Below are 25,573 nucleotides of genomic sequence, written 5' to 3' on the forward strand. Positions count from 1 at the left end.
TATTAGTTGGCTCTCAGAGCAGAGAATTCTGGATGTTTTAACTGGACAGACAGGAGTTATACTCATCAAACCTATTTTGGGTTTTGGATTTTTAAGGACTTAATATCAAGTACCCTGATCCAACAGAGTATCAGTTAATTCAGTCCTGAATCAATATCTAGATATCGAGCTAATGACGAGACATGCCAGGCCAGGCTCTGTAAGAACACAGGGCATGAAACAAACACTAGCACCACATGTGACCTCCAGCTCCCCACTCGCGGCCTTTGGTGGTACGGTGTTGTTCGGGGTGACTGACCCTTGGTGACACCCGTGCCCTGGTGCAGCGAAAGCACACGCACCTGTAAGTGTGTCCGAACAAAAGACTTCTTTCCTGTGTAGTCGAAGTTGTTCCTCATCAGGAAGTAGAGCAGCTGGGAGGCCTCCGTCCGGATGGAACTGAGCTTGGAGTTGCAGCACTTGAGGACCTCATAGCACAGGGAGGCACACATGTCCGCCCGCCCCTCGTAGAACGCTGAGGGGAACTAGAACCAAGCACAGGGCAGACAGAGCAGCAAGGTCAGTGCTCCTGAGACGGCCTCCGCTCCGGGCCGAAGGCGATAAACCCATAATCACCAGCGAGACCGCTGCCTTGAAGCAACCTACCTTGTAAATTAGAGACCTTAAGGCAGTAAAGACATTTTTTAAAGCCATTTCTGACTGATGTTTTTGAAGGAAACACAGGTAGACATCAAAAACTTTCTTCATGAGGGGATTATGCCCATGATCAGCTAGGAGCTGGTTCTGAAACACATTGGCATCAACGTTAGACAAGGCTAACATCTCTATAATGTGTCATTCTGTGTGTACGCTAAATTACTGTATCTTCTAAGCACTGAGACAAGCAGACTGCTACAAGCACTCTGAGGAAAGTACAGAAAGCTCCCCTAGATCGAGAAAGACCATTGGAACATTTACCACCATGGGGACAGTTAATCTAGAAATCTGCAGCATGGTTCACAGCCACGGTACTGACCGGGTTCCCGGATACTCATTTCTTTTTTCTTTTTTTTCCCAGACAGGGTTTCTCTGTATAGCCCTGGCTGTCCTGGAACTCATTTTGTAGACCAGGCTGGCCTCAAACTCAGTCAGAAACCTGCCTGCTTCTGCCTCCTGAGTGCTGGGATTAAAGGTGTGCGCCACCACACCCGGCCCGGATACTCATTTCTAACTGCATGCCAGCAATGGATATTCGGTGGTATGTGAGTTCTGACATGGAGGTGCCATTATAGATGTCAGCGAATTGATGGGTGGGTGCCATGAGTCCTGCCCTCCCAAAGTGAGGTTCTCCCCCAGAAAGGTTTTCTGGGTACTTAGTAGTCACATGGTTTGGAGGGACAACATGCATCGCTTAAACATGCAAGGATCTGTACAGTCAAACCACTCCCTGACAGTCTCTTCGGTGAACCAGCAGCTCTAAAACTGGTTTTGTATCCCCACTGTCACAGACTGAGGTCAGAAATCCCAGCATGGAGAAATTCTGCCTCAGGCATAGAGCCAGCTGTTAGCTCCTGCTAGCTGTTAGCTACAAGGAGTGGGACACCCCCCCCCCCCATGATGCTCTTGGGCTATATAAGTAGCCTTCCTATCTGTACCTGCTCTGCACGGGTCCCTCCTTCAGTCTCCTGCCTCTTTCCAGGCAGAGAGCATAGAAACAAGCTGCACTGCTGGCCTGGACTAGAGGATTTCGCTCAGCCCAGGTACAGTGCACATGGCTGAACATGTTCTCATTCAAACCTTCGCAGCCTAGGTAAAGACCTTTACATTGAAGCTATCAGGCTGGGGGAAGGTCTTAGCAGAGTGAACTTCTCGAAGTGTGGGGACCTCACACCCAGAGCACCTCATCTGTCACATCAGGGCTTGGGCAAGAGAACTGACAGTTCTAACAAGCTCCCAGGAAAGGCAGCCACAGTGAAGGGGCTCTATGTAATAAGTGCACACTGCTCCACAACCCACGTCTGTGACTATATTTCCCTCTATCTCAGCTGGGTTCCTAGAAATACACTTAGTGGGGGACACGGATGGCTTGGCACCTCAGGAGAGGACACACTATAGTAGAGTGACATGATATTGGGGTGGGGGTCATTATTTTTACTGTCACTAGTAAAGAGAAAGAAAATTTTCTGTGATAGCCCAGGCTGGCCTCCATCTCTATGTAGCCAAGGATGACCCTTGGCTGGGATACCCTACTTCTGTCTCCTATGCGGTAGGATGACGTGTACCACTCCTGGTTTCTGAGATAGGGGTGATCACACCTTGAGCATCATTCTAGGCAAGTATTGTCAACTGAGCTAAGCCCCGTCCCTGCCTAAGAAATACGTTTTATAAAACAGAAAACAAAGGGGAACAGGACTTTGGTTACATTTCCCTAAGACCTTTGCAGCTAAACATATAGCTGCAACATTCATAGATAGTAACACTAACTCAATGTTTTCTGTCTAGACTAGAAATGGAAGGGACCCATGAGCAGAGACGGGGAAGCCTTAGGCTCCTAAGAGACAGAACACGGTACAATGGTATACATGCATAAAAACATTACAATCAAACCCATTCCTTTGATTACTAACTCAATACTTTAAAAAAAAACAAACAAACAAACTGGTTTTGGTCTTGTTGCAAAACAAACCAAAACCAAAACCAAAACAAAAACAAAACAAAACAAAACCAGAACACAAAGGTTTGAATACATGCATCAATGACCTAATTCTTATTTGCTAAATTTAAAAGCCAGACCAAAACGCTTTCGTTTCTTTTTTTTTCATGACATGCTTTTCCATTTAATTTAGTAATAAATAAATAATTTTAGAAAGATGAATTTATACTTAATTGTGCCTCTCTTTTTAAATATCTAATTTAAGACATTTGGCCATTATTTACAGATATTCAAAGCATAAATGCCTGGTAATGTTCCCGTGGTTATCATATGGAGGGCTTAGGAGAAGGGTTTCCTCCTAGCCAAGCCAGCTGCCTACAGGGTCACACATGCAGCACACATGGGCCAGCTAAGCTTTATTACGCTCACGACGGGAACGCTGCATTAAGGGAACCTTAAGACTAACAGTCTCCAGAGAAGCAAAATCAGCTGAAGGAAAAACACACAGCACGCCTGGCTGTGTGTTGGCTGGGTTTAATAAGCTGAGTGGATTTGTCAGATTAAAAACATCTGACCTTGAACAGCGTGCATTTAATACGCACCTTAAAAGCCAGTGTGAAGAGAGAGAGGGTGTCCAGAGCGGTGAGGCAGACCTCAGTAGCAATGTTGGCTTCGAGAAGCGACTGGTGAACGACATCTGCCTCTGAGTGGCCGTAGCCTGTGTGAACCAGCAACGGTGTTACTGTCTGGGGGTGGGGGTGGGGGATACAGGCAACAGGGCCGTGGGGTGCGGCAGTAACAGTCAACTTTTGATTATTTACAGAAGGTCCCTTTTCAGAGTCCTCTTCCCCCTTTGCTCTGTAGGGAGGTGGCATTAATAATGTTTTCATTCATGGGGCATCTATCTGTTTCAGCTCTAGAGGCTCAGTGACAGCAGCAGCCATTTACCGCGTGCTTGCTCCGTGCCAGCTGAGCCCAGGAGCTCCACATTACTCTCCAGTTAGTTACTCGGCAGCCCTGTGAAGTGTGCACCTTGTTAAACACTTTCTGCAGATAGGGAAATGGGCACAGAGAGGCCACAGGACTTGAATGAAGTCGCCAAGGCAGTAAGATGGCAGTGCCAACATGCCCACCAGGACAGACGCAGCCCATCAGCCGCACAGCTGAGTGGTCACAATGGCCAGAGTGCTGACAATGCTCCAAGCATCCTACTAAGCAGGTGACAGTCACCTGATATGGGGCTGATAGCTGGTCACTCGGTCCAGCTGTACTTCTTTATCTGCGTATGGCTTTGGGCAAGTTAGCTAACCTCTTTACCAGTCAGCATCCCCATCTATAGGGCAGGGGTAAAGCTATCCACACTTCAAAGACCTTAGTGAGGATAAATTAATATTGTGAGGTTCATAAAAATGTGCCTCGTACTGAATGAGCAACATAATGCATTAAGTAGGTAGGTCTAGAGCCACAAGTGATAATCGAGAGTTGACTGTACTGCAAATAGTCTTCTACTTGCTTTAACAAAAAGCGTAAAAGCCAGTATATTGGAAAGATATGCCTATGCAGAGAAGAGAACCAGAGGACTTGTCATGTAGATTTAGCTTCATCATATACAATTTATACAAATATTTCAATCTTCAACAGTGGCTGCAAAATCAATTTAGTAATGATATAAATGCAGTTCAACAATTTGAGATATTAAATTATGAAATGGAATGTATTAGCAGAAACACACAGAGAGGAGGTAAAGATGTTACCATGGTGTCTTTGCTTATACAGAAAGATGGCAACACAACAGGACACAATGTAATGACTTTCTTCCAGGAGAGACTGAGAAAGCAACACTTACTAATTGGTCGCTTTTTTTTTTTTAAATAGTCCAGAGAGGAAGGCATTAGTTCAGCGATCCAAAAAATAAAGTACAGAAACCCCATAGAATTTCCTTGAGATTACTAATGGGAACTGTCCCCTTCAACCCAGAACCTACACTCCAAATTTCTATTTGGGTCACTGTACCAGAGGACTGATACAAGCAAATAGGAGGAAAGAAAAGAATAGTAAGACCTTGTTCTGACTGAAGGAAATATGAGCTATAGTTCTACAAATACTACAGAGGAGCTTTTAAAGCCACAGAGATGCTTTAAGACTGCCATGCAAGCTCTATCAAGTGTGTTCATCCAACTCTGCTTTTCAATAGGTGGTTCTGAGCTTTTACATCTGTGGTTCTCTGTCCCCCTTGTGTCAGAGCTGTCTAACTCCTCATGAAGATATAGAATATGTTTAACATTATGTTAATTCCAATTCTTTGTTTTTAAACAAGTAGTTTTCTAAAGAAAAGAAAGGTGGCTATTCAGGTGCATTAAGGACATCTGTATTGCCTTCGCACAAGCTAAGGCATTCGTGTACTGGGCAGGGTGTGGTAAGATAAAGGGAGAGTGAAAGAAAGAAGTATTGAAGAATACTGTTGAAGAGATATAAACGATGGAAAGAGGAGACCAAAGCCAAAAACATCAACACCTGTGATCAGGCCAGCCAAAAGTATGTATACAGGTCAAAGCGACCTTTAAGGAGATGCTGTGGTCTGAGCTAAGATTAGAACATGGCTTAATGGTGATTTTATTGTTTTATCTTTATAGAATTGTCCTTTTCTTTCTATGAAACATACAGGCTAAGGGCATGCAAGTAGCCATTTTAAATAAGATGGCTTTCTACTGAGCAGTTCCCATAGCACTGACCTACTCCTGGTCTAAAGCCTGGAAACTGAGAATCAGAACTTAACATGTGTTGTTTTAAAACAGAATCGATGTGCCAGGCTACCTAAGTGATAGAATTATGTATACATGTAGAGAAATACGGTAATGACAAGATTTCTCTAAGCTATCACACCATGCTTAGCCATGACACCATCTTGGGACCAGCAAGACAGTGGATAAGGGGAGGGGGATGAGGTGGGTATTGGGGGTAGGTACATATATGAGCACCATATAATGGTATACTGGCAAGAAAATGTCAAAGGAGACCAATGCTGTACATTAACTAGAACATTAATTGAAAGTCACAAAAATACCATTACTTCCACTAGGGGGCAGTAGTGTGTTGCAGCACTGTGAATTCCCTCCACCTTGCTCAGCCTGTAGGAGCAACAGGACTTCTCCAAGGGTGACATTTTTTGGTGGCAAGCTGAGGGCTGGTTTGGGAGTCTTCAGCATTCACAGATCAAATCTGTAAAATTTTCAAGCCACTGTCATGCCTACAGTAAGACTTGTTTTAATTTTGTAACAGTGTTTGTGTGTGTACAAGCATGCGTGGAAGCAGAGGTAAGCTCTCAGAGATGTACCATCTCAGATATGTTAACAAATGGCATGTGGCTTTACGAGGGGGTCAATATACTTTATGTAAAAAAATATAAGAAGTGGTCAATAGTCAGTTGTTCCCATTTAACTGCTAAGAAGTTTTCCTCACAGGATAGCAAGGGGTATCAGAGTAAAGAATCATATTCTATGGCAAAATGATGTACAGTTTGCTGGATCCCGTAACGTCACATATGTTCAGAGTTGTCTGTGGCCATGGTCCACGCGGTACAAGGTCACCCGTGAATAACACGGCACCGGCTTGCCTTCTTTGAGGAATAACGCAGATTAAGTGCCAGCTGACTCTGAAATGGTCCTAAGTATGCAGCCTCACACTGTGAAGACACCCAAAGAGCACGCTACACATGCTCATGTCCTTTTTAAGAACACCAAGATAACTGGCTTCAAGCAGGGACTGCCCCTTTCATCGTACATCTGAGCCAGTCCAGTTCAATAAACAGACAGACCACCATCTCAGATGACCTATTAAGATGCACTGTTTTCAGAAATGCTAGTGTCCCACAGGCAGCATACACTGTGGATTCTCCAGGGATTTAGGGAAAGCACAGGCAGCCAGGCCTACAGAAGATGGATTGTCACAGGCCTCTGCTGCCCCCTGCTGGCCAAGATGGTGTCTGACAAAAAGGGAAGAGATGGCCATTGAGAGTTCACTCCAGCCCCTGTGTCTGTCTCCCTGGCAGGCTGCTCACTTATATTGGCTAGATTAAGAGAAGGCATTGTGCTTACTGCTGCGTAAGTTTCTGTTTTGTTTTGTTTGTAAAGGGGCATGCATGGCCCCAAGCTTTCACTGAATATCTACGTAGAGATGAACAGGTATATATATGCATATATATGAGTCATATACATTGTACACATGATAGATACAGGAAGATATTCTCTTAGCATGTTTTTGGCCAGGTTCCACGCGCTGAAACAGAGGGTGGTGGGAAAGGGTAAAAGCCACCTCATCAGAACCAGAGGTCGGGAGAAAGACTGAGTTCTGGAAGACACAGGCCCTCCAGAGGTCGGGAGAAAGACTGAGTCCTGGAAGACACAGGCCCTCCAGAGGTCGGGAGAAAGACTGAGTCCTGGAAGACACAGGCCATTCAGCTATGGGAGAACAACCTCACAGGAGGAGGGACTGGAGAGACACAGGCCAAGGGGAAAGGAGTAAGAGAACGTGGCTTCCTGACCACGCAGGAGGACAGGATGCCACTGAGAACTGACAGAGGAAGGAAGGAGGCAGGGTACCAGCTTCTCCATGGGCTGCAGGAAGGCAGAGGAGAGAGCAGCCCAGCTCACAGGGCTGTTCTAGCTGCAGCCGGCTGTCTCTGTCCTGTAACCCAGGCTCCTGCTGCGGCATCCATCTGCAGCAGGGGGTTGACAGTGACTATGTCTGAGATAGGGCCTCCATCTGCTTGTGTGAAAATCCTCCACAGTGTCTGTGTTTATCTCAACAGGTAGTAAACTACTCTGTTATATAGTCCAGGAAGAAGGAAATCTAGCAGTGCGGCATGTGTGCCACGGGGGGACCGCGGTCTACTGCGGAAACAGGGAATGAGAGCAAAGGTCACGAGACCCTGGGCGTACCCTGCTTTAACTTAACCTCTTGTTCGTCGCGCTAAGAGACAGAGAGTTGAAAACACAAGTACTGCAGCCCCAAGTATGCCGTAGATCTAGTGCAGGCTACCGCAAAGTGTGAGAGGTTCTTTCTGTCTCAGCCCCAGAGGCGGCTGCTGACAGGACCCTGGCTTAAGCTAAGTCTAGGTGAGATGTCTCTGTTATGTTTAACTTTGTTGGTGAAGTGAGGGAAGCCGCTGTATTCGTTTGCTGCTTTATTTTATGGGCCTTTTGAGACAGAGTCTCACTGTGTAACCTTGGCTGACTTTGAGCTAGCCCACAAAGATCCATCCCTCTCCCTCCTGAGTGCTAGCGTTAAAGGCATATGCCACCACACCTGACACGCTGCTGTGCTTTTGTGCCCTCTCACTTTGTGTTACCTTTCAAATACATGGTGATGGGAATATTGTTTTTATACTGAGCCTGCATGAAGAAAAAGGCATGACAACCACAGCGGGTTAGAGATGGTAGGAAGAACTAATAATCATGTATTAAAGACAGTGCTGGGGATGAGAACACGTGATTTTCTAAGATCTAGCTACGCCATGCTTGGAGAGAGAAGGACGGCTTTGAGAAAGCAACAGGGATGGAAGTCAGACTCCGAGGATGACCGTGTTAATTGTTCACGCGCAGCATGGCTGGTGCTTTTAGACTTTCTGCTTTGAGAAACCCTCAGGAAGATTCGAACACCAAAACGTCTAGCAGGAGCACATGAAGGTGTCTGGGTGACTGAGAGAAACGAATTAAAAAGATGGACCCTCGTACTAGCAGACCTCTACGGTGAAGTTAGGAAAGCCCCGCAGTTAGGCAAGATGAATGGAAAGGTCTTGTTTGCGAGTGAAGCGGCCCCAACCTGATTAAGTCTTACCATTGTCTACAGAAATCCCAAGCACACTTGATATCTTTCTCACACTGAAAACACAGAAAAAGTCACTCCGTTACTGGATGCTTTCCACACCCTCACAAATCGATTCATGGGCTTAACGTTCACTTGCGGTCGGGATGTCAGAATGTGGGCACTCAAACCAATTACATGCACCGAGCAAGAGAGGCAACCGAATCTGACCCGGATGTGCCAGGAGGGACAGCAGAGGGTAGAATAAAATGAACAAAAATAGGCATGCATTAAATTTAAAATACGGGCCAATGTCTGGCCACGGAATCTGCTGCATCCTGCCTGAAGTTTGGGCACTTTGAGACAGGTGCTGTAGTTGATTTGGCCCCACATTCTGCTACCCCCCTACCGCGCAGGACTCTCCTCCAAGGAGGGAACTCTTCTTCCTACTTGTTTGGCTCTGGAAGAAAAATCAAGTTGGTGACGCAGTACAGTGTGGCAGGGGCTCTCCCTTCTGAGATGGCTTGGCGGTTACGATGGTTTGGCGTGGGACTTACTGTGGTTAAAAGTGACAGAGTTATCCAGGCTGCCCAGCTGCTGCAATCTGGCATGCATCATTCCTGTTCTGTTACGGGAAACAGGCAATGTCTGAGACTTTCGATCATGACCTATGGGTCCCAACCCCTCCTGGTTCCTGTAACATGAGTGAAATGGGAAAGAAGCAACGTTAGACGCGTTACACCAAGCGAGGCGGGAGAGTTAGTGAAGCTGGAGCGCTGTACATGGGGCAGTCAGGCTACATGCAGCCATGTGGCCAGGGACAGCCAGCCAGCAGCTCCGACAGTGCACAGCAAAGCTACTAGGCCTCGAAGCAGCAAGGTCGAGCCACGGCAGAGTCTCTCTCGTTCTGAGAAAGTACATTCATTAGGGATGCAACTTTTCAGAGAACGTCATTCCAGGATGGAGATAACAGAACTCTGACAACTAAGTAACACTGCAAACCTCCCTGAATTACATGTGGCAAGAGCAGACGATTATGCCAATTGAAAAAAAAAAATCAGTTCACCAAAAGAAGCAGAAGACACTCATGCAATGGCAGGGGTTAAATGAATAAGCTGAACACCTATGTCTTACCCAAGCAGGAGGCAGTGTCACACACTTTGTTAAACTTGTCAAGCAGTCAAGTAGAGAAAACAGAAAAGTGTCTGGGTTAGCAATCAGATAGCTCACTTCCCTACAGTGTACCATTGCCAGAGCAGACAGAACCTGACTGAAGAGCAGGATACCTGTCCCCCGTCCCGGAGCCAACCAAGCCCCTCACTGTGTTACTGTGTGTACAACAGGAACATGCATGGACGACCATCAACTGCATGCTTCGGGGTGACTTTTCAGTGAAGGAGAAGGCACAGTGTTCACACAACCGCACCGTGCAGGGCAAACACTGACAGTGTTCATGTCATGGTTCATCATCTCGGTCACATGCAGCGGAAACCATGACAATTTTTTATAAAGCAGGACGGATGTTTCCACAGTGCCAGGGACAAAGAAAACACCGCCTCTGACCCTGCTCCCCCGCCCCCCCCCCCCAGCCCTTCTTAAACAGCCCACATCCTATGCAAGTATATACAGGGGCTTACAAAGTGACAAGTTTCCCTCCAAACGTTAAATTTGTATCGACTGTGGGGAGGGAACAAAAGAACCGCTTCTACAAAGTATTCTAAAATATTTTGTCAGAGAGGAAACTGTCAGCTTCCCACATTCACCAGCTCGAGCTCAGGCTTTTTATCCTACTCTGCAGAACATTCTCCAGGTGCCTTGCTAAAATGTAGCTGGCAGTAACTGCTGAGAAGGCATGACGGTTGCCGAGCACAGAGCTCTGTGGCGATTAGCAGCTGTACTGCTTGCCCATCGTCACAGGGCAGTATGAGAGTGGAAGTAAGACACGTCTACTGGCATAGAGGCACCTTGTATATACTTGCATTTGTGTACTGGAAACAAACATAACATCACTGTGGTGGCGAAAACCCCAGGTTAAGACTAAGAAACTTAAAAATTACATTTTAGTTAAAACAAAATATTATTAAGAGGAAAAGGCAAAGTGATCTCGATAAATTTATTTCTTTAAAAAAAAAAAAAAGAGGACACAAGCTTTCATTTCCTGACGTAAAACATGATCCTGAAAAGTTGTGATCTGTCCTGCCCCCCCCCGGGGGGGGGTGGCTAGGCAGTGCCGGCGTCTAAGCCAACCACACTCAAACACAGTGTCTGCTAATGTCTGTTCTGTTTCACTTCTGTGAACCATAAGAAAACACATCGCAATTAAAACTAAACTTGGCAGACTTTCTTAAAACAAATGTAGTTTACTTATAATCAAACCGTTAAAAATACTAGACGACTAGGATGCTTCTGACCTCCCCCACCCCTCCCCCTTCCCATCCCGACACAGAAGGACACACAGCAGATACACAGGGTGTCAGGGGAAGGACTGGTAATGATAAGATGTTCTGGGAGGAAATGCCCAAGGGATGGAGCTGTCTGGGCTTATGTCTGTGAGGAACCTGTAGCTCTCCTGAGACAGAAGAGAGTATAGGCCAGGCCAGGGCAGTGGGGAGGGAGACATAACATTCTAGAGAGACAAGGGCACACTGACTGGTCAGAGTAAGAAAACAGGGTACCATTTTAAAGGCCAGTAAAACTCCATACAAATTTGAGACAGGATAATAACATCCTCTTAATTATGGAAGGGAGGTAGGGAGGGAGGGAGAGAGAGAGAGAGAGCTAAGTGAGAATCAGCAGTTTTGTTTGGGAGCAGGGACAAGAACTCACTGAGGGAAAGTATGAAGAGAAAGAGATGCCAAAGAGTGTTAGGATTTGGAAATCAATGAAGAAGGAAGTTAGCAACAGTACAGTCAGTCAGTCTGAGAGGGGACCACGAGACAAAACCAGACAGAACGGGTGTAGTAATGCTGGCGACAGAAATGACCAGACTGGACTCCGTGGTAGCAAGCTAAGGTCGCCAGCACCTGCCAATCACCACAGTCGACCATTAATTACCACACAGCCTCACAGAAAACGGCCTGGACATTTCACAGGATGGCCCACAGTACCTGGCTATGTATCGCTTCCCCATATACTGGAACTGGTGCAGGCAGACTCTGCAGACAAATGAAAACCATTAGAGAGCGTGCAGATAAAACTGTGCTCAAGTCACTGGTTGAAGTCTATTAGCAATATCGAAAAAAGGTATGGATAACTAGCTCGTGGCTTTCAGGAATCTTCTAGAAGGTCATTCTCCACCCACAGGAAAGCATTAACACATCAGGGGAGGCCCACGTGTGTGGCCATCAGAATGGTGGTTGTGGATGGAAAGAACAGAAGAAAAGTAGTCACTCACTCAGGGCGGCCAGACTCGCTCCAGGGCAGCGTGCCTCAGAAGGTAGCAGGCCATCCATGCCACTGAGAGTTAACCCATCCTCGGATGAGTCTATGCAAGGAACTCTCTCTTTTGGCTCAAGTGTGTGGAGTGGTCCCTTCACTGGCATCAAATATAAAACTCTCTTGCTTTGTTTTAAGTAGAACTACAAAACTGAATCTTTAAAACCCATACATCTTAATAAGAGTTAGCTAACAGAACGAGTTGTCCTGGTGTGACTGCCAATTGTGGGAGCAGTCATGAGACTAAACCACTCCTGCCAGCAGGCCAGTTCCACAGGCTTTCCCCTCAGAGAACAAGGTTTGCATCTGAGCTCCTTCTAATATATTTCAGACACAAAGCTGCTTACATCACAATGCATTCAATAACACTAATCAACAATAGAACTGAAGAGTTTTTTTTCCTTTTACCATGGATATAATGTGTTTGATCAAGGGTGCTGTCTGAGATGTAGCTATTGTGGGTTGAGAAACACTAACTACAAATTTTCAAAAACAACCCCAATTCTGAATTTGAAAACTTATCTTCCCTCAACAGTTTTAGAAAAAGTGCTATGGGTCCGTATTTCTAAAAATAATGAGCTTAAAAGAAACCAGAAGCTTATTCTGAAGAGATCAAACAGGCTCTAGATTTAACTTAGAAAAACAGTAGCCACCAACACGGTGAATACATTTTGTGTCGTTTTACTGAAGTGGCTGAACCACAGAGGTATCTCAGCAGCCACAAGCAATTATTTACAATAGATTAAGGCTGGCTACTGCTGACTGACTCGTGAAGGAAACTGTGCCATGCACTCTATTCCTGCCCTGAGGACAAGTGTGCTTCCCACCTCCTAGCTACAGAGACGAAAAGGAGACAGGAAAGGATAAAGCCACTCACTCAGATATTGTAAAGAAATCCATCAATTCAGCAGTTGAAGCTTTGTTCCAGTATGTAAACAGGGCATCTAAAAATAAGCATTTATTTGGTCGGCATCACAATAAACACTATATACATTATAGATAACCATGTATTATGACACGGGGGACAGACCCCAGAGTGTAGGTCTCCATTGCTGCCTGTTTTATATCTGACCAAAAGGTGAACCATGCCAGCAGGTTCTCCTGCATAACACAGGAGAGACTTATTCAAGTCAAAGAACATTTGAATTCCAGAACCTCACTAATAAATTACTTAGTGTTATATTACGGTAAGGACCATTTATTTAACTTGAACACAGCATGTTCTCAAATACAATAATAAGCCGAAGTCTGCCTCTCTATCTCCTTCTACAAAACCCTTCCTTCCTCTTCAGGGAGTTTGATGAAAGTGAAAACATGCTGTTTTGCTCTTAAAGTGTGTGTGTGTGTGTGTTGGGTATGTACACAGGAGTGCAGATGCCTTTGGGGCCAGAAGCTTTGGGGGCTGGAATTACAGGCTGCTAAGAGCTGTCCAATGTAGGTGCTGGAAACTGTCCTCTGAAAGAACAGTGGATGCTCTAACAGCTGAGCCGTCTCTCCGGGCCCTGCCTTCCAGTTGTAAAAAGAATAATACAGGTTGGCTCTACTCAGTTTTCCCAAGCTGCAGAGTACTCTCTATGGGTGTACCAAAATGAAACGAACCAATTTCTATTGATAGGCGTACAGCTCTGTTTTTCTTTCTAAGCTTGTTCTATAATAAGCATGCTTTGCTAAAATCCTGTCACATGGGTTGCATCTACAGGAGAAAATCTTGAAAGATACGGGATATTAAACGCTAAACACATCTGAATCTCCATGTGAGCCCTCAGCTGGGTATAAAAAGTAGTCTCATTTGATATGTGAACACCAGGTCCCTTTTACATAAAGCTGAAAACCAGGTAAAGAGATTTCCTTCCAGGAAAATGTCCAACTCCCTGGGGTCTGAGATGAGAAGAGAGGCCATGGGCTGTGGGTTTGTACTTTGTGCTCTGTCACACTTGTCAGGAGTGGGGACGGAGAGGGAAGAAGCTGTGCCAGGCCGTGCTTCAGAGGAGCCGTCCCAATTTCACAGGAATGTGGCCATGCAATCCTTACTCTCATCCCACACAGAGCACTGGAGTTCTCATCTAGAGATGTAACACCAGACGCTCAGGGAAGCTAAGGACGTCTCCCAGCTCCCGAAATAAAGAGTCATGGCTGAAGCAGGCTGCGTCCAAGTGGAAAAATGGCTCTCAGGGGCAGGTCTGACTCACTGATTAACAGTGAAGGTGTAAGCTTCTTTCTGCCCAGAGAGTTCTGAGCTCAGATACTGCCAGCCTATACCAGGCAGAATGGCCAGTAGCCAGTAGTGTCCGGGAGAGCCTGAGGGAGCACAGGTACTCATTAAAGTGTAAAAGTAAAAGGCAAAGGAGGCCAGAGTGCTGTATGACTGGCCCCATTGTTTCTCTGGTAAACTCCCTTCTGGGGGCATCTTCCCAGTTGCCAATACACCACACACAAAACCAAGACTATGTAGATATCTAGGGTTGACTGTGGACATGTGGAACTGCTACTACCCTTTAAAGAAAATATGGAGAATATTTTTGTGACCTTGGACTTGTAGAACCGGGCACCTCTAGAAGCCCTGGTTTCAGTCTTTGTCATAGCATAAATGGGAAGCAGGTGTGATAGCCAGTGCCTAACCCAGGGTTCTGGAGGTGGAGGCAGAAGGGTCTGAAGTTCAGGGTCACTCTCAGCTGCAAAGGTCCAGCTTGGGCTGTGTGAAACACTGTATTAAAAAGAAATCCCAGTTCCATTGTAGAAAGTATTTGCTGGAATAGAAGTAACTAATTCTCCACATGAAGGCTTCTATTCCTACTGTACTTAGCAAATTAATACACAGTTAAAAAAAAAAAAAGGAAGAAATTCTCAAAAACAAGGAAGAAATTCCCTTAAATACCTGAAATTTTCAACTAAGCCACTAAAGTAAGTTGTTATTCAAACAATGAAAACAAAACATCTGTGTTTTAACTCTACGCACCGTCAGACATGCTTTTCAGCACGTAGAGGAAACACATCAGCAGGCTCTTGATCTCAGACTGGTCCAGTTTGTCGCAGCGAACCACGGAATTTCCCAGCATGCCACTCTGCTGCTGCTGGAAGGGAATGCAGGTAAGTTCTCTACTCCACAATGCACACATCTCCCTTCGAAGAGGAAAGAGTCTTTAACTTTGAGTCAGATCACACAACTGCAAAGGGAGGTAGCCCACAGGCACAGGTAGATACCCCTCACCTAGGTGTGACACACAACTGTTGCTGCCTCCTGCTCACCTGGCACCTCTGTCCTGTCCCAAAGGGACAAGCCAGAAAGCACAAAAATTCCCATTGGACAAGCAGTTATCATCATGTCACAGGGTTAAAGAAAATAAATAAAATAAAAAATCTCATGCAAAAGAAAGCAAGCACATGCATGAGGGCCTGTCGTGGGAGGAAGGACTCCAAAGGTGCCACGCAACACCAAGGTGAGCCCGAGGAGCTGGTTGTCACTCAGGGAACAGCATGGGCATGGTGCCGTGGGCACAAATGGAGAAACACCTGACAGGGACATGTCAGCACAGCACTGCCAATCACCCTAAACCTCAGAGGTCCTCCATCATCAGCTTCGCCTGACCCCAGGATCGGAGAGCCTGGGCTGAGGATGGGGCAGAAGGCACTTTTACCACTACGAAGTAGCAGGTTTACATCATAGCAGGTTTTCATCATAGCAGGTTCACATCGGAAGAGCTGAATAAGAATCTCAGCTCCGGTGAAAGACGAAGTAGATGAGAAATATTTTCGATTTAAATCAAGAACTTTCTTTTCTTTCTTTTTTTTGCCAATTACAAAGTGGAAAAAAATCATAGGAAAAAAAGGTGTTTTTTTCAAGGTGTTGGTGGTCAATTTAAAAAAAAATATATATATATACAATGAGCAGGTTCAACTAATAAGATGTATGATGGTTTTTATTTAAGAAACATAGGAGTCTTTAGTGGTAAAAGGCTAGGGGCCAACTAGGAAGTCCTCAAACTGAGTCAAGAGGTGGTAAGAGAACTCAGTACTTCTTGCGGGAAGAACACGGGTGCAACATGCAAAGTTTCCTCTGGCAGAGGTGGGACTGTGAGGAGGGAGAAATCCACAGTGACCCGGTGTCGCCTGGCTGACGGGCAGCTCTCTTCCTCCTCAGCACTACGCACGACGCAGGCGGAGTGCCTCCGGAGCAGCTTGTCCCTCTACACACGGAGGCATGGTGGGGGTCAAGGGAAAAGTCAACACATCATGACAGAGCCAGGCTGAGATGGTCACGGCTCACACAAGTGTGCCTAAAGACAACCGTGCCGGTGCCAGTCGCAGAAAAACCTGATGCTGAGGTAGAGGAAGGACCTTCTGCAAATGAGCAACACTTCCCTAAATGGATAGCTTGTTTATTGGCAGAAAGCTTTCTTATAATTCGAAGTAACAGGGATACAGAGCCCCAAGTGATACAACTCTACCAGGGTCCCACGTTATTATCAACCTTTATCTTTTCTTACAACGTTCCAGAGAGACTGAAGCTACAGTAATAGAAAATAGAGGATAGAAAAGATTTAAAAAGAAGAAGAAAGAGTGTTAGGGGGTGGGTACAGCCAACCAGAGTGGGTCAGTCATGGCTCTGGTAAGATCGATCCATCTGCTTTGCTGGCCTTGGACCCAAAAGGCACAAAGACTTTAAAAGACACCAGAATCGTTTGCTCCCCGCTGCTTCACATAAACACTGCCTGGATCTGAGACCCAGGAAATGAGATCAGAGTTTGAGGGGACTCCGTGGATACGGGAGCTCCAGGACGCATGCCTGCCTGACGTGAAGAAGGATCTGCTGTCATTACCAGCAGCGACCTAACACAAAGAGACAATGACTGAGCCACAATCCTAGCAGAAGCCCTGTCATCTACCGCATGCTGGCTATGGCAGTTAAAAACACACAGAAGGTCACATGTAATAAACAGCAGAACGTGAAGCGGGTTACACTGGCTACCCCCATCAGAGATCAGAAACCCTGTTTTAAGCAAAAAGAAATCACCTTATCCAGAGAGTTGCTCTTCTCGGGGTTCCTGTCTGGAAGGCTGTTCCCTGAGTCCGTGCTGATGAGAGAGCCTCTGGAGTCGGCATTTCTCACGCTGTTGATGTTGGGGGTCGAGGCTGTATACGGAGAAGCTAAGAGGAAATTAAAGCAAGACCAAGTTTTTGTTAGACAGCACAAAATAAAAATACTAAATTTTAAGAGGAAGTGTTTTTGTGGACATTAATTTTTTACAAGGTCATATGGCTCGAGAGTTGTATTCAACTATTTTGCCTTTATTTTTTTTTTATTTTATGTGTAAGTTTGCTATATATATCTGCATATATGTATTATGGTACACACTGTACCATGTGTGTGCAGTGTCTGTGGAGGCCAGAAGGTGTTAGATGCCCTGAAACTGGAGTTACAGGTGGTTGTGAGTTGACAAGTGAGTGCTGGGAACTGAACCTGGGTCCTCTGCAAGAGCAGCAAATGCTCTTGACCACTGAGCCACCTCTCCAGTCTCTCATTACATCACCCTTCCAAGAACCAGGTGAGTATGGGAGACATCAAAATGACATTTCATATGAGACATGGCTAATCTACTTACTGGAGCTATCTTTGCTCAGATATACATTATTTGCATTATGTCATACGTTATTATAGAATATATTTTTTCATGATTTCATATATTATATTTGTATTATTGTGACATACATTATTGCAGTATATATTGTTTCAGAGTAGAATTCAAGAAGAAAAAAGGATAAATCCATCTCAACCATTCAAGCAAAAGAAGGAAAACTGTACCTATCATAGACCTACAGTATACAACCTGTATGGCAAACCGCCCTGGATATTCCCAGAAGTGTGACAAGACATTCTAAAAAAATCTAAGGACCCAGGGTGACACCTGGCGCTGGCTGGAAACTGCATTTCTATAGAGGGACTGTCTTGGTATTTTGCTGTGATAAAAAGCAAGTGAAGTGAAACAGGAAGTGAAGACAAGAAGTCAAAGTATAGAGGCTGAGCATCCATCCACCAAACATGAGCAACCCATGACTAACAGCCTGGAGCCACAAACGCAAGTATTTCCCCAGGAACTTACGCATATTGTCTGTGAAAGGCCTACTAAGTTGCTGGGGTATTAAGTATGGTTTGTTTTTTAAGGCCTGAATAAACAGAACTGTATACGGACAAGTCAATTCTGATAAACAATGTTATTAGTTTTGATTTGGAGATACGATTAAAAAATTATTATGACAGTTAGACCCACCCCTAATCTGTAAACTGAAAGTACCTGGCTGTGTCTGTTCCAAGAGGAAGGAGGGAACGCTCACTGGGAAACAACATTTTGACATGCATGAAACAACAGTATTTGAAGGTAGAAACTGGCCTCCAGCTTTGAACTATGGAGACTTTCTAAAGCAACGAATTGGCTTCCTGCTTAGACAAGATTAAATAAATTTCACTCTAAAAATGACTCTTTGGATTTGGCATCCTGTGAACCAACAGACCTTCGGCAGGAAGGCCAGGCTCTGCAGACAGCAGCGTTAGAAGAGATCCAACTCACAACGGGCCATTGTAGATTTCAGTATGAAATTGGGCTCTGTACAAAGGCTGGGACATTTCTACAGAGGACAGATGGACAGATGAATGGATGGGCAGACGGATGGATGGACAGATAAAACAAGCCACCTCTGTCTTTCTATGTCTCTTAGCTGTCTGACTTTTAAATTTCATGGCTAATGCTACTCTCAGACAACCTGGAGATGATGTTTAATTATCTTGATTAAAGATATGTGATATGCATATGAATCCTTCTCCCTCCCGACGAGCATTTTCCGGTCACAGGGATGGGTGACAGCTTTTCTAAAGGGAGAGAAAAGAAGTGCATGCTAGGGCCACATAGTAATGATGATTCTCTTAAAATGACCTTAGCTCAGAGTGGAAGCAGGACACGAAAGTCAGACCAAAGGGGTCAAGAAATGGACGCTATACCCACTACCCTCAGACTTTCAAACCAATTCCAAACTGTACTCCTAATTTAAGGCAAACACACACAAATGCTCATTTGTTCTCAGCATGTGTGTATTGTGCCGTTGTTGAGGGGAAGGGCTCTATTTAAAAATGCTTCCAAGTGTTTTTAAAAAACTTTTTTGTTGTTTTTTTGAAACAGGGTTTCTCTGTCCTGGAACTCACTCTGTAGACCAGGCTGGCCTCTAACTCAGAGATCCACCTGCCTCTGCCTCCTTACTGCTGTGCACCACCACTGCCTGACTTTAAAAACCTTTTTTATTACTGTACATTTATTTCATAAATTAACACACTGATGGGTATCATAGGGTCACTTTCACAGGCAATGGCTTCAAAAACTAGTCTTGTGTGTGTGTGTAGCTGCTTTGCCTGCCACATATACACATGCTGGCATGTGTACCTGTACAGAGGCCAGAAGTGGGCATCGGATCCCTTGGAACTGAAGTTACAGACAGCCAACAGTGCCAGGAAGGGAGCCTGAGTCCTCTGCAAGAGCAGCAAGCCCTCCTAATCACTGAGCTGCCTCTCCAGCCCACAGGGAATGCATTTTAAAGACCTTAAAGGACACATGAATGAAACAAGTTTTGGCTCATCTCGCTTCCACTTTTTCCAAAAGCCCACTACGGAACAGGTGGGAGGGGAATTCTGTAGCTAAGAGGGGTTATCCTCTAAAGCACATGGAATCTAGAGAGCTTTTTATCCAGGAATCAGTTCTAGACATTCTCATTTGCATGCTCTGAGGAGGTCTGAGGGACTTGTTCTCAGGATGGTTGGCAATGTGACTTCTTCACGTTTGCCTGGAAGCATCAGCTGCAGCCCTGACGTCATCCGGAGGCTCCCTGAGGAGTAGCAGCTGCTGTAGCACCCAGAACAAAACCCAAACCCGAACCTATAGAACCTGGTTCCCGGGTGGGGCTTCCCTGGAAGATGTTTCTAAGAACAAGGATTGGTGCTGTTAGATGGGAGCGCATAGAGACAGAGCCAAGTAAAAAGCAGCCTGTTGTAGCTTCTGCAAATGCGGGTTCAGGTCTGGAAAACTGATAATCAGTGAAAAGTGACCAGATCAGTCCCCTTTCATGACTGCACCACACACACACACAGCAGTGCAAGTCCCTCACTGCCATTTGAATTGTCACACTGAATTCTGAATAAGAGAATCAAATGAGCAAAATGCCCCACTGCTGTGGTTTGATCACTTCCACAGTCTACAATGTCCCCTTGTGGAACTGTGAGTACCAGGCAGAGAGGACAGAGCAGTAAGATGTTCAAACACGTTGGTGGGCTTGTGGACTCATCATTTGGCTCTGAGAGTGAGTTATGAAGCAAGGATGCACAACACAGCTGAGGTGTATCAATGGTAGCACGTATTTTCCACGGCAATCACCTTGCATCCACAGTGGTAGCTTACAGCTAAGGACACAGAGGCTGCAAGGCTGACACTTAGCAGGAGCAACCAGGCACTGTTGGAGCCCGGATGCAAAGCCACACCTGTCTGAGCCAAGCTAGTGCAAGAACCACTGCAGCAAACACACTAAAGGCCGTCTCCCTACTCACAGCCATGGCTTAGCATCTGTGCAGAGCAGGCCAGAAACATGTGTGCAGGCCCCAGAAGAGAGGAAACTGTCCCACAACAGCCAACATTTACGGGACATTTTATATATATATGGGGGGCATATAACCATGAAAATTATGCATAGAAACAAATGGGCTTCCAGACTAGTACTGATGGTGTGGAGTAAATCTGGACGCTGCATGGGCTCTCCAGTGTCAGTCTACTCTTGCTTCACTGTCTTCTCTGAAATGACGAATTAACATCAGAGAAGGGAAGAACATAGATTCAGGAGCACTAATCCTGTGGATTCAGTGGATAAAAGTGAAGTGGAAAATTCTAGTGTCTTTGGAAAGTTAATTATGTCAAATGATCCTTTGCTGGGGCACAAGGATGTCTTGCTAAAGCAGACACCTGAAAGAATGTTTTACCTGAAGCAGACACACGTGAAAGGATGCTTGGATATAGCAAACATGCGATAAAGGAATATAAAACATGACCTCCCAGACAGTGGGAGACGAGCACCGAGCATTGGTTCGGTTTGCTCCACGTCGCTATTCTTGTTTCACCTTACACAGCTTTGTTAAGCTCAACCTGTGACAATGACAACGCCACTGGGAGAAACTCGCAAAGAACGGATGGCGAGTGAGACTGGTGGATTCTTCAGGGTTGAACTACAGCTGCTGGTTCCTGCCTGGTGTCTGCCTGCCTAGAGGACGAGTCTGCAGCTGCTGAGTCATATTTGGTGTTTGCTATAGGACTGAACTGCTGCCAGAGAAGATGTAGCTCACCCCCAAAGAACAATGCTGAACAGGTCAACTTCCCCCATATCCTAATAACTTTTCTCTTCTACTACCTCTGCTGGGTAGTGGGCTAGAGGAGAGATTGCACAAAAATTTAAGCCTACATAAAAGGCACCACTTTTTCTGATCCATGAATTTGTAGCATTAATGGGTGGTGTAACCACTAGCCACAGTAGAATGCTTCATATTCTAAGTGTGGTTAGCAGAGGGGAACCAGAGAAGACCAAACTGAGAACCCCCTATTAAAATCCCTTGATTACATCTGTGAGTGTGTGCATATGTATGGTGCCGTGTGTATCATTGTCTTTATAAAGCTGCAGCTTAATTAGTCAGAATGTAAATAGGTGCATTTTCCCTCAGAGAGACGTCTCTATTTGAGTCTTGATTTATGCCATCTGTTTTCCTTCCCATGTGGCTGTTTTTCATGGGGGTGGAGCGGGGGAAGAACAGAAGATCTCTGAAAAATAATTTCTAGGACTGGATTCCAGCTACAAACTGTTACCTCCTTTGGAATTATGAACAAGACTGTCACATCTCATCTAGGTCCCATTATTACATGCAAATCCTCCACTCACGCCCGATACCTGCAGATCGCCTGCTTCCAAAAGCGTAACAAAGATCGAAGATTTAAAAGCCAATCAACTGAGGAAGTCTCACAAGACTCCTGATCACAGTGCCTGAACCATTTCACTTGCCACACCACACCAGGAGAATATTTAGGGTAGAAAGTCCAAGTTCTAATTCACCATTAACGACGGATGAGAGTAAAGACAGTGACACAGGACAGGGCTGGTAAGAGCAAGGAGCATTACCAATGCCAGAGATGGCGCCCAAAAGGTCTTTGTGCAGGCTGTGGTCAAGTGTGTTTCCCTTCTGCGGAGTCATGAGTGGATTCCCAGCAGGCACAGCCAGGGCTTCGTCCTTCACAATCTGCCAAGGGGAAGAGAAGGAATTATTAGAGATGGTTGAACGAGCCTCATGAACTTGATCTTGAATCGTGAAGGCAAACAGTGAAGGGAAGCTATATAACAGCTAGACGTGTTCAGCATCTGGAGTGGGTAGGCTGGTGCATAGGGCATACGAGGGACGAGGTAGCAGAGGGACCAGAGAAGGAGAGAGTGGAGGAGGCCAGGGATGCTGCCAGCTTGGCCTGGCTACACTCCACTTCCCACCTCTCCACCTGCAGAGGAAGGAGCCCGTTCCTTTCCTAACTGCAGTAACAGGATTTCCTGTCCTCGTGAGAGGTATCAGCTATGGTCTCTGGATACTCAGGTGGGGACTCCTGTCAGTGGAGAAACTGTAACTGTATTAATCTTAACGCTGTATACTCATTAAAGCGAGACCTTCTGTTCGTTCTCCACAGCACTGGAACAGGACAGGGAGGTCATGTACTGGCCTGCATTAGGCTGCTCCAAGAACACATGTGGAGGACACACATGGGAAAGGTGATCCAGAATAATGCCAGAGCAGTGAGGCTGGGGAGGATAAAGCTTACTAGGCTTGAAACAAAAAAAATGAATATTACTAATCTGGACCCTCTTAGAATTATTATTTAAGAGGGAGGAGTAGTGTAAACAGTTGGACAATGTGTGGGGCTGGACATATGGCTCAGGGGTTAAAAGCTGATCTCCCAGAGGACCTGGTTGGACTCCCAGCACCCACATGATGGGATATGTAACCACACACCACATATGGAATTGGGCTATTAATAGAGCCAGGGCTAAAGGCTTATCGATTGATTCTATCTTAATCGGAATGTAATTGCCCAGGACTGGCTGCTCTTCTAGGGGACCCAGGTCCCCAGCACCCACATGATAGCTCACAGCTGCATGAAGTCCTGTTCCAGGGAGCTGATGTCCTATTTGGGCTTCCACAGGCGCTGCATGTACACAACATGCACATATGTGGGCAAAGCACATATGTAAAATAAGAATAAATACATCTTAAAACTTTTTAAAGAAGGAATGTAATTTTCCAAGGGTATTATGCAGCATGATATTAGCAGAATGAAGGGAGATGTGCAGTCAGTGAGTAGTGTTCCCTGAAATTCACGTCCACCAGTAGCACAGTATTCAACCTGGAGGTCATACTGGGTGAGCCCTGAATTCAGCCACTTGTGTCTTTATTAAGAAAAAGGGGTGGGCTCACAAAGACTGAACTCCACGTGCAGACAGAGACAAAGTGGAATGACCATGAAGAGCAGTGGTGGTTGCCAGCAATCCCGGATGTGAGGAACCATGCCCCCCTTGCAGCCCTGAAGACTCCTTGGCTGTGACTGTCCACGTGAGAGAATAGAACTCCATCATCCCAAGTCACAGAGTCCACAGCACTCTGATTACATCCCCAAGGACAGTGCAGAGGTGTTGTCACCAAGCCTGCGTACTTACACTGCCTGGGTTCACAGGGAAGGGTGACACATCCCTCACGTTGATCCGCTGGACATTTTCAATAAGCAGACCAAACAGAGGCAGGTAGAGAGTGGCTATCCTTGCCTGGTGACTCTGAAAGAAGATACACATGGTAAGTGTGTTCCCTTGCTGAGCACCGGATGGCAGAGGACGTTACACTGGCAAGAAAAAAAGTCTCAGCCCTGTTAACAGGATTTGTCTAAGGGGTCATTTCCTTACACTGCTTGAGCACTTATCATCCCTTCTCTCCTCCCCTGGGAACTACTCACCCTCGAATTGTATCTGTCATCGAAAGAATGCTTTATCAGCAGGTTCTTGAGCATGCTGATGGCGATGACTCGGACCTCCCGGAACTCCTGGAGCGCAGTGCCCACCTCCCTTAGCAACAGTCCCACCAAGAAGTGGTTTCTGCAGAACTCGTCTGTTAAGGAGTAGTCAAGCTGGAGATCTGAGAAAAGGCAAGTGGGACTCAGGTTCAGGGGGGTCCACTGTCGCCAGAGCCCCTCAGCCCACCTCGTGTGTGACAAGACTCTGCCTCACACAGAAAAAACAGGCAATTCTGCAAGGCTGCTCTACTCCTTAACACATGAAATTCCCACAGGAGCCCCGAGCAGATACAAATAGCTGCCCTGAATTTTGAACGTGGAACTGGTTTTAGTGCCTGTTTTTAGAAGATCTGACAGCAATTATGATAAAAACATTATTGATAATTTTTTTTCTAAAAGAATGAAGTTATTGTACTAACAGAAGTAGAGATCAATTGAATAAAACCACATCATTAAAGAGAGGATGAATACAAATGATTTATTTAAATATCATTCACTTTGTGAGTTCAGCTGTCTATTCTCTGGTTATCAATGCCTTCATAGTCACAGTAAAACTCAAATGTATTTTAAATGACACACCAGCACATAACCTATTTATTCTGCTTTCACTGAACAAGTAAGTTATTTCTGCAGTCTTTTCTAAAATGTCCTCCTTAAACTACAACTGAAATGTACAAAGCACCACCCAGTAACTCATTGCAAGCTACATGATAAAGCTGAGAGAGGGCTCATCTGCAAAGGAGGAAGACAGGAATCCCCTTAAAGGAGGATCAATAAAAGCAGTCACACATCCCCCCCCACCCCCCCAGAGGAAGCACAAAGTAAGACTGAGTCAGGACACTGACACCATCATCCAAGAAAGTCCTAGGGACCCCAGTTTGACTTCCAAAGCCTTCCTGGCAGGTCCTTGTAAGTCTCCCCAGCACACTGCAGAAGTCCCTGCGGGGCCTTATCAGTAGGAAGGAAGGGTTTCTCCAGCATGATCATGTTTAGCAGCTTTTTTAGTCCAGTCTCTGCAGACTAAACTGTAAGGCAGGGGCTCCCTTAACGGTCTCTGCGCCTGGGGCAGAGTCTGGCACGAGACCCCAATAAACTGATGTACAGGACCCACTCTCCTCAGTGAGGCCAAAAGCTCGCTGAGCTCAAGTCCCTTCAGACCCAGGGGGTCCAGAGCAGCTCCTGAGGACTCAGCATGCAAACACAAAAAGCTCACAGGAAAGCCATGTGCCTTAAGCTCCTGTCACTTCCACGGACAAGAGCTGTGTTGCGGGAGGTGAGATGTAATCTGGGGGTGGGGTGAAGCGTGACTTTGCTCCCGAAAACAGAATGCGGGGACTCTAGGCAACCCAGGAGCGTATCTCCTGGGTTGTGAGAGCAATGTCTCAGCTCCACAGGAAAACAAATGTACCCATTCGTCAGAATCAGAAAGCCTGGCCAGATACACAGAGACAGTTTTGATGGGACAGTGTACAAGCGGCTGAAAGGCCACTTGCATTCCAGTCTTTAATGGAGGAAATGCAAGGGCAAGTCTAAGCCCCACCCACACCTACCTACAGGACTGTCATTTGACTCCACAGTTGGTGAAAGAGAA

General features: G+C 45.8%; 1 protein-coding gene across 32 annotated transcripts in view; it reads right to left on the bottom strand.

Annotated features, from left to right (window-relative positions):
* Dock9 (dedicator of cytokinesis 9) overlaps positions 1-25,573 on the bottom strand; it is a 254,311-nt gene that overhangs the window by 41,559 nt on the left and 187,179 nt on the right. For 14 of the 32 annotated variants that reach the window (XM_085828874.1, XM_085828876.1, XM_085828878.1 and 11 more), the window contains 11 exons: positions 23,926-24,104; positions 23,636-23,749; positions 22,061-22,178; positions 16,881-17,014; positions 14,826-14,940; positions 12,747-12,813; positions 11,542-11,589; positions 8,992-9,128; positions 3,235-3,350; positions 646-783; positions 342-524 (listed from right to left, as the gene is read on the bottom strand). In XM_085828874.1, the coding sequence (XP_085685000.1) occupies positions 342-524; positions 646-783; positions 3,235-3,350; positions 8,992-9,128; positions 11,542-11,589; positions 12,747-12,813; positions 14,826-14,940; positions 16,881-17,014; positions 22,061-22,178; positions 23,636-23,749; positions 23,926-24,104 (1,349 nt within the window). Of the gene's footprint in view, positions 1-341; positions 525-645; positions 784-3,234; positions 3,351-8,467; positions 8,512-8,991; positions 9,129-11,541; positions 11,590-12,746; positions 12,814-14,825; positions 14,941-16,880; positions 17,015-22,060; positions 22,179-23,635; positions 23,750-23,925; positions 24,105-25,573 lie in introns of all 32 variants that reach the window. The other 18 variants (XM_085828880.1, XM_085828882.1, XM_085828884.1 and 15 more) reach the window with 5 other exon arrangements.

This window comes from Mus caroli, unplaced genomic scaffold, assembly GCF_978045245.1.
Source record: "Mus caroli unplaced genomic scaffold, Mus_caroli_1 scaffold_12, whole genome shotgun sequence".
NCBI classification, from domain to species: domain Eukaryota; kingdom Metazoa; phylum Chordata; class Mammalia; order Rodentia; family Muridae; genus Mus; species Mus caroli.